The sequence below is a fragment of the Theobroma cacao genome, chromosome 4 (assembly GCF_053813885.1).
Source record: "Theobroma cacao isolate CCN51 chromosome 4, ASM5381388v1, whole genome shotgun sequence".
Classification (NCBI taxonomy): domain Eukaryota; kingdom Viridiplantae; phylum Streptophyta; class Magnoliopsida; order Malvales; family Malvaceae; genus Theobroma; species Theobroma cacao.
The window spans coordinates 6,571,767-6,581,031 of NC_142642.1; the positions used below are offsets into that span (position 1 = coordinate 6,571,767).

The 9,265-nt window shown below is 35.7% G+C and overlaps 2 protein-coding genes across 4 annotated transcripts; both read left to right on the forward strand.

Moving 5' to 3' along the window:
* The first annotated feature begins 874 nt into the window (after positions 1-874).
* On the forward strand, positions 875-6,694 carry ATSRL1 (PRP38 family protein). 3 transcript variants are annotated; one of them, XM_007032162.3, is made up of 5 exons: positions 875-1,035; positions 1,506-1,805; positions 2,873-2,953; positions 4,270-4,341; positions 5,586-6,694. In XM_007032162.3, the coding sequence occupies exons 2-5, from the start codon at positions 1,518-1,520 to the stop codon at positions 6,483-6,485; spliced, it is 1,341 nt and encodes a 446-aa protein (XP_007032224.2). In that variant the 5' UTR covers positions 875-1,035; positions 1,506-1,517; the 3' UTR covers positions 6,486-6,694. The 3 variants fall into 3 exon arrangements, with proteins under 3 accessions (XP_007032224.2, XP_007032225.2, XP_088662023.1); XM_007032163.3 differs by having other exon boundaries at positions 876-1,035; positions 1,448-1,805; XM_088805897.1 differs by lacking the exons at positions 875-1,035; positions 1,506-1,805 and adding an exon at positions 2,204-2,272.
* A 1,635-nt stretch (positions 6,695-8,329) lies between these two features.
* LOC148763101 (uncharacterized) lies at positions 8,330-9,058 on the forward strand. Its single transcript, XM_088805735.1, has one exon. It carries the CDS (start codon positions 8,330-8,332, stop codon positions 9,056-9,058), a length of 729 nt encoding a protein of 242 aa, XP_088661861.1.
* The last annotated feature ends 207 nt before the right edge of the window (positions 9,059-9,265 follow it).

Here is a 9,265-nt window from a genome sequence, read left to right on the forward strand (position 1 = left end):
TTCAAAAATTATTAGTATATAATTTTTTTAAAAATAATAAAAAAAAAAATTCATCAAGCACCATTGATGCTCCCCAACTCCCCAAGAGAAGGGAGCATCGATTGATGCTCCCAAGAGAGGGAGGGAGCACCAGATCTTGGTGTTCCCCTTTCTTGGGAGCATTGATCTTGTGCTCTTTTCTCTTGAGGGAGCATCGATCACTTGATTTTGTTTTGCAAAAAAGAAATTATATAGTAGTCATTTTAAAAATTAATAAAGGGTAAAATTATCTTTTCAATATTACCACGTCATCAAACTAATAAAAACATTAACGATTGGACTTATGTGTTCAGTGAGAGATATTGGTTTGGGATAGAGTGTCTATTTTAAAAATTAATGGATCCATTTGAAATTTCGATTAAAACTTGAAGGTGGGGTATTTTACCCTAAAAAGATCATAATTATTATCAAATAATTGAAAAATAAAAATATCATAATTGAATTTAATTAAATAATAATAAAAATATTTTTTATTCAACAATTATTAATTTAGAAAATAAAAAAATTTGTTCCTTGAAAAGAAAGTTGTTCTACTTTTGTTTCTTGACATATTGATGTCTAAATCTATTTCCGATTAAAGCTTTAGTCCTAGACACCATTAGTTTTCAATTGAAACAGTGTCAATTTTCAATTTCAAAATGCACGTATTAATTATTATTATATAATATAATTTATTAATATACATTTCCAGTGTAAACAAAATTTACGCATTATAGTAATCTCAAATCGAATCTCGTCTCAGAATTCTTATCAAACCCCAGCCCGAACTGCACTAAGCCCACGGGCCTGACGAGCAGCTCCAGGGTCTACCCGCTACGTAGCACGGGTATTCTTCCTACTAATGAAAAAGGCGTAATATTGGTACGCATGATTGGCGTTCGCGTTGGAAAGGTGGATTACCGAAGAGATAACCTTTCGTCGAGTTAGGGTTTGTTTATTTATTTATTCGTCTCCCATTCGATTCATTAGATGACCGTTCTATCAAGATTTTTGGTGGTGCGTTTCTCAATTCTTCTCCCTTGTTTTTGGCACTTTAGGTTTTCTGTTTCCGTTTATACATCTTTCTGTTGAATCTATCTACTGCTTCGCTTTAGCTTCGTCATTAATTTGATTAATTAATTGATCGATTCTGCCCTAGGATGCCTATTTTTGTTAAGTAAAGGATTCGCTTTTTCGTGTCATACTTTTTAGGGTTTTGATTCAAGCTTTCCTTTTTTCTTTCTCTTTCTTCTGTTGTTTTAATTTAATGATAAATATTGGATTAGGTACGGTTATTGTATGTGGAATAATTTCGAGGTTTCGTTTTGTGACAACCGGAAATACTAAAAGATTGTTAATTTAATTCTTTTTAATAAGTTAAAATGGGCTTTTCTGGTTCTAAATCTGACTTTTTTCTTTCAAAAATCAGATGATGTTATTTTGAGTGGAATAAGGTTATGACACTTTGTTTGGGGTACTGTTGACAGTGAGATATCGATATGGAGATACAGACATGTGGCAAACCGATTAATTCATTATTAGAAAAGGTGCTGTGTATGAATATACTGTCTTCTGATTATTTCAAAGAGCTTTACCGGTTAAAGACATACCATGAAGTCATTGATGAAATTTACAATCAAGTTGATCATGTTGAGCCATGGATGACCGGGAACTGTCGTGGTCCTTCGACTGCATTCTGCCTTCTTTACAAGTTTTTTACCATGAAGCTTACTGTCAAACAAATGCATGGGCTGTTGAAGCATCCCGATTCTCCTTACATTAGAGCCGTAAGTGGAACTCTCCTTTTATATCTTTCTTATTTGTTCTTCAACCTTGGTGAAATTGTTCTCAGCGGAAACAATAGATATCTTATCAATCTATCTTCAGCAAGCTGGATACTCTTTTTTCTCCATTATTCTATATTTCTTAATATATTTTGATCTTTGATGTAATGCGGCTAAAATTTTTGACTTTTTTTAATAGAAATTCACATTTGTGATAGATATTATAATTAATTAGTATTGTTGTGAAAGTTCTTGTTTATTAGAGTGGTGTACCCGACCATGATTGCCTATTTTCGTTGTATCGGTATAAAAGTATGAAAGTAAATATATGAGCGTTATAATTTTATTCTTTTACCTAGCAGATTTCTACAAATAAAGGTTGAGGTGTCCTTGTTTCTTTGAGTTGCTGAGAGTTTGCTGACCCACATCATAGTACCTTGCTATGTTTAGCAGATGCCTACAATATCAAGGTTTGATGAGTCTCTTTTTCTGTTAATGGTAGATCAACATTTTATGTTGAGTCAGTTTGCACTGTTCTTCCATTTTGGTTAGTATGTTTCATCTACTATAGCTATGGATTTAGAGTTTATATGAACGTAGGAACAAGATTCTATCCCCATATTGCTAAGGCCAGGGTTGGAGACTGTGTAGGATTGCAAACTCTTGTGTTTACTAGCTCCTAATTTTGTCTCTTAGAAACTATATACCAAGTCTTAGGTTTTATTTATTCATTTCTTTTCTGATGCTTGTTTTACCCTTCACTCCAGTATATTGTCGTTGCTTTATCTTGCTTAGTTTTGCTGCTTCCTATTATTGATTTCTCAGTCAAGGTTCTGTGAAATAGTGGATCAGCATTTCTTGTTGCAACTATACTAATTTACTCATATTGTGTGGACTATTCCTGCAGGTTAAGAATGCCTTGCTTTCTGGTTTCTTGAAATTAAGCATAAAAATTTGTACTCATTCTTCATTTTTGCTGGTTTTTTGTACAATTTATATTCTATTATATGGTTGATATTCTGCTTTGAGCCAGTATGCATATAATTGATGGCTTAAAATTTTGGTTGCAGATTGGATTTCTCTACTTGAGATATGCTGCAGATCCAAAGACTTTATGGACTTGGTTTGAACCTTACATCAAAGATGAAGAGGTAACTAGAAATTTTGGCTGCCTAAATGTTTTGTGGCGCCTTAAATATAGTAATATGGTAAATCTGTCTAAGTACTATATGGTCTACATCAGTTTGGTATGTGAGATTGTGGGTCAATTTTTTGTGGATGTTTGTATATTTCCTTTAGGTTAGGAAACTTTTTTTTGCCTCAAAAGATGCTGAGTCTGGCCATAGAATGATGCTTACTTCTGCCTCATAATTTATCTACTTTCACTGGTGTCTTTAAAGAAAGAATTACAAAAGCCTTTCCTTCCCATAAAGCTCCATAGTTTTTGCTTTGTTTGTACTGAGATCATCTTGTGTTACATTTTGTTTAGTGGGGTTTACTTTTGGTTCATACGTTAGTCATCTGCTATTTATCTTTGGCTCTATTACATAGACTTTGCACTTTAGGGGGAAGGGAAAAGTTCTATATGTCTGGTAGATTAGGGCTTTTCCTTTTATTCGAATGGGACATTAATCTATGTTATATTTGCTTTGCTAGCAGCCAAAAGATTTTATTTAAACAGCAAAAACATAAGGTTGAGCGAAAATATATTGCTTCATTTGCTTACCTGAAAAAAAAAAAACCCCTTAAACCATTTCTTACAAAAAAATCATTGAATAAGATTTTTTCCTTTTATACTAAAAAAAGTTTTGTTGTTTTAGTTTTTGTTTTTTTTCTCTTCTTTCTTCTCTACCTTTGTCTTCCATGCTTGTTCTCTTCCACACTGACAAGATTGTTGGCCTCATATAAGCCCCTTCGCAAAATTGGAGTCTTGCTCATCAAATCTTGCCTACATTGCCAGACCTGGCTTGGTCGAGATCTGATATCCATGATGCTGATGTGGATTGTTTTTAGTATAGAACGGACAAATTTTATTCAATTGTTTTTTGAATTTGTTTTTGTGAGAAATGATTTTAGGGTTGCTTTGCTAGTTTAAAAAATATAAAATATATATTTTTGGTTCATCTCATGTTTTTGTTGTTTAAAAATATATTTTTTGGCTGCTAGCAATGCAAAGATATCATGGTTTAATGTCCTGTTATCTCTTTCGAACTCAATTTCACTCATTTTCAAATTCAATGGTTATAAAAGTACAAGGTAATAAGTGTTTATAACCTCATTTTCATGCAATTAAAAGATAAAGGTGTATTCCTTTTTTCGTGAAGTTCAAAGCCTTATTCGGGTTATGTATAAAATTTTTTAGGAATGATGATCCGTTTTTATTCTACTTTGCTTTTTTCTTGATTTTAATGTACAGAACTTAGTTTCTGTTTTGGGCATAAGATGAAATAATGGTTTCCTATTTCAGGAATTCTCCCCTGGATCCAATGGACGAATGACTACAATGGGTGTATACGTGCGTGATTTGCTTCTTGGACAGGTCAGTGGGAACGAACATTCGATATGCTTTATGTTTCCAAAAATAATCTTGCTGTTCACATGTCAATTTGCACCCCTTGTGTAGTGATAAATTGTTGACCATTTAATAACATTTTGATCAACTGAAAAATTGAAAGCATAGCATCAATAAAAGTAAGTGTTGATTCTGGGGTGGCTCATTAAAATCTGCATTTTGCTTTATGATAGTTATGTGGCGTATGAGGGCAGGTGATAGACTTGATGTTTGTGATCAAGGAATAAATCAGTCAGAGATTGCATTTAATATTTTCTATTTGCAGCTATGAAAAAAATGGTTTTCTTCTCTCATGATTCTAGATTTTTGAAATATACCTACCTAAGATGAGACACATCTGAGCAATTCCTTATCTGATGAGAATGAGTACGTTAATGTTTGTCTAAAAAGCTTCTGTGGATGGCTCAGATGGGATTTCGTTTGTGAAATGAATAGAGTTGGTTAACTAATTATTAAAGCTACATAACATAGTACACAAGTCGCATTTTGTGTTAAGTCTGTAATGATTTTTGCCAAAACCATTTGAAGTCTATTTCAAGGTTGTGGAAGAAATTTGGGCTGATATTTGAAGAAACTACATTTGAGAAGCAATAGTTCGGAACATAATTAGTCTGAATAGTTCATGCATCATCTTGTAATGAAGTACTTAAATACAAGATGACCTTTAAGCTATTTTGCATACTGAATTTGCAAAGAATTTCTGGACAATCAGATTTTTGCTCTATCTGCAATTATACTTTCAGTAGTATGTTCAAAGAAGGTACTCTTTCTTGGTCCCTTCGTCAATGTATCCCTCTTTCTGAAGTTTTTTCTGTTACTTTTTATTTTCAATGCATTTCATTGGTTTGCAGCCGTAATGCAGGCCGAATGCATGCTCTTCTTTGACTCATCTTGGATTGGAACTTGAAGCACAGCCTAGAAGTTCCTACTGTATAGGGTCTGATACTTAACAGAAAGTCATCATTTAGATTGTTACTATTTAAATTTACTATTGTAAGCTCCCAGAATTTTTAGAATTTCGTTTCTTTGGTTGAGTTGAATACCAGGTTATTGGTGAGACTTCCTTTAGGTCATTTGGCTTGAATTTTTTGTCAAGGATGAACAACATTTGCTGATTTGTCTACTGACTTCATGTTGACCCCGTCATGTTTTTCATTTTTGTTTGTTTTCATAGAGGGAAAAGAGTTGACACTCTGATGTTCTCGTTGCAGTACTACTTTGACACCCTTTTCCCCCGAATCCCTGTACCTGTGTTGCGGCAAGTTGTATCCAATCTTGAGAAGATGAAGCTGCCTACTAAACCGTCTGGTGCAACTGGGGATTCTAACCGTCATGGATCTGATGACACTGCTCGCCGGCCGCCATCAGTGAAAGCTGCACTTTCTGTCTCTTTCGGTCAGCGTGCCCCCCATCGTGCTTCAACCAGGGACTCATCTCCTGTGCGTCGCAGCCTCCCACCACCACCTTATGACAGATCTGGCAGTGATGATTTAAAAAGATCTCCCAGCCACCGTCGCAGCCAGAGTCGTGAATATTCTGACAGGGAATATTCTGAGAAGGACAGGGATTGGGATCGAGATAGGGAAAGAGAAAGGGAAAGGGACAGGGATCGTGATCGGGATAGGAACAGAGATCGGGGTAGGGATAGGGATAGGAACAGGGATCGGCATAGGGATAGGAATAAGGATAGGAACAGGGACAGGGATTGGGATAGAGAAAGAGCCAAGGACAAGGAGAGGGATAGGGAGCGAACGCATGATTACAATCGAAGGTCAAGGTACTCAGATAAAAGGGACTATGAAGAGTTACGTGATGATAACAGGCATTATAGAGTAGCTAGCTCTCATAGGAGCAGAAGCCGAACTCGCAGCAGGAGTCGAAGCAGGAGCAGAAGTCGAAGTTTGCAAGCCGGCAATAGTCATTTTGATCGTCATTCAAGTCCACCGAAAGAGGGAAGCAAGGAGAAGACATCTGCATCCAGCAATTTGGCGAAGCTTAAGGATCTGTACGGTGATTTAAGTGATCAAAAAGGGGATGGCTTTGAAAGGGTACCTAGGAGGGACAACAGTGGCGAAGAGGTGATTAGGCTAGGTGGTTCTACTTGGAAATAGTGCATCTAGGTATTCATGTTGCACCTGCAAATCAGAAAAAAACTTTATTATGAACTTTTACTCTGTAGTCAAGCTAGCTGGATTGAAGGATGCACTTGTCGGCATTATTTGGCAGCTGACATGTATACTAATCTTTTCGGTATCTTTTTCAGTTTCTCTATTTAAAGCATGATAACATTTTAAGTTATATAAAAAAAATTGTTTTGCTATTCGTAAGTAAAATGATTGTTTCAAACAGTGCGGGCCATGGCAAAATTTAAAGGGTAAAATTCAAAGTCGGTACGAAACTTCTACAAAGACATTTTGATTCATCTTGTGTCAAAATGATGTTTTTGATACTTTGATTATAAATAGTTGATTGATAGATTTAATATTATATAAATATTTTAAGATACAACTATTTTTGTATTATTTTTAAAGGTAAAATATCTTATTTTTTAAAATTTTAATTATATTTTCTTGTGAGTTTATTAATATTTGAAATGATTGTAAAATGTATAACAAGCAATTTTTCTCCTCCTTTTCACTATTTTTCTCTTAGATCGACCGATGTTCCTTTTTGTTGGTCAGTCACCTATCGATTCGATCTCCTTAAGAGAGCGTGATCTGGGTGTGTTACCTTGGGTCGCGTTCCCCCATATTGTGCTCCCTTGGGGGAGGGGAGCACGAAAGGAGCGTCGACCTCAAGGAAGCATGATTTGAGGCCACACTCCCCTCCGGTCAGTGCCCCTTTAGGGGAGTGTGATCTTGACCCTCATTTGGGGGAGGGGGAACATGGCTAGCTCGCGTTTCTTATAAGGAGATTTCGTCAGATTTGATATTCTACAGCTAGATCTGATTACAAGGAGGTCAGTTGGCAAGAGTTAGGGTAAAGAGAATTTTTTTTTGAGTAGGAGAGAAATTTTAAAAACGAAAAATTATTATTTATATAGCATGATAATTTTTAAAATTAATGAAAAGTAAAATTGTTTGAGAAATATTGCCACGTCATCAGACTAGCAAAAACATTAATGGTTGACTAACGGTTAGATTTATGCATCTAGCAAAAAATAATCTTTTGGGGTAGATTGTTCATTTCAAATACTAATAGACCTGAGTTAGAATTATGATCAAAATTTAAGGAGAACAGGATATTTTACCTTATTTTTTAATTTAGGTAAATTCTTTTTTAAATAAAAAATCTCGTTATGGTTCCCTCCAAAACTTTAATTAGAATAAAAAACCCAAAAAATTTTGGTTTGAAGGTTTGGAAATATGATGCTGTATTTGCCTCGTAAACCATAAAATTCTTTACTGAGGTAAAAAGTCTATTTTTATCAAATTCTTTATTTTTCCAATAGTTTGAGAATATTTTTTTCATTGAAAAGAATGCATTAATAAGTATTTTTTTTTTCAATGATGAATATTTCAAATTTGATGGTGTTGGGTCAAGAGGAAGTTCACAAGGATCCCATTAGGGAAAAGATACTGAGAGAGATGGAGTCAGTGGAGTGATTTCACCTCAAGGTTAGCAGAGTGCTAGGCAGAGTCATCCTCCTCTCTTTTCATGTTCCACTTTCGGTAAGAAGCATAAAGGTCAATGCATGCAAGGTTCCATCTTAAGTTACACTTGTGGACAATCGAGACATTTCACTAGAGAGTGCCTTACTAGTCATTCCTCTCAAGGAGATACACAAGGGCATACATAGGCAACTTTACCACCTCCGCCTATTGCTGCACAACTTATCAGTGGCACTGGAGGAGGTAGAGGCAAAGACACTAATACAGTTACTTAAGGTAGAGCTTTAAGATCTGGATTTGGAGCACAGGGTGCTGCTGGTCGTGGATAGGCCAAAGTTTATGCTATGACTCAGCAGGATGTGCAAGCATCTGATACAGTAGTTGCAAATATATTACCCATTTTCTCTATTGATGCATATGTATTGTATGACTTTGGTGCTACATTTTCTTTTATATCACCACACTTTGCATTTAGATTGGGTATTGATCACTCTAAGAGGGAGCAAGACTTGGAAGTTTCCACCGCCTTAAGAGAGGTGGCTGTTGCTAAACATGAGTATAGAGATTACGTGGTTCGAGTTAAGGAGAAGGACACCCAGGCAAATCTAGTGCTGATGGACATGGTGGAGTTTGATGTGATTCTTGGGATGGATTGGTTATCTCCCAACTATACTAGTGTGGATTGTCACCAGAAGAGGGTTAGATTCGATTATCTTAGAGAAACATCCTTTTATATACAGGGAAATCGCAGCATGGTCTCAAGTAGCATGATATTGGCTATAACTGCTAATCACTTGATGAGACATGGATGTCAAGGATTCTTGGTCATGGTGATAGATACCCAAGTAGAGCTAGTTAATGTGGCAGATGTGCCTATTGTGAAGGAGTTCATAGATGTATTCTTGGAAGAATTACCTAGATTATCATTAGAGCGGGAGATAAAATTTTACATAGACTTGACACAGGACACGAGTCTGATTTCTATACCACCATATCGGATGGCATCGGTCGAGCTGAAAGAGCTCAAGGATCAGTTGAGAGGACTTATTGGACAAGGGCTTCATTCGCCTTAATGTCTCACCTTGGGATGCACCGGTATTGTTTGTAACGAAGAAAGATGGATCAATAAGGCTTTGTATTGATTACAAGCAGTTGAATAAAGTGACCGTCAAAAACAAGTATCCCTTCCCACGTATTGCAAGGAGCTAAGTGTTTCTCTAAGATTAATCTATGATTAGGGTATCATTAGTTGAGGATTAGAGGTGTAAACATACTCAAGA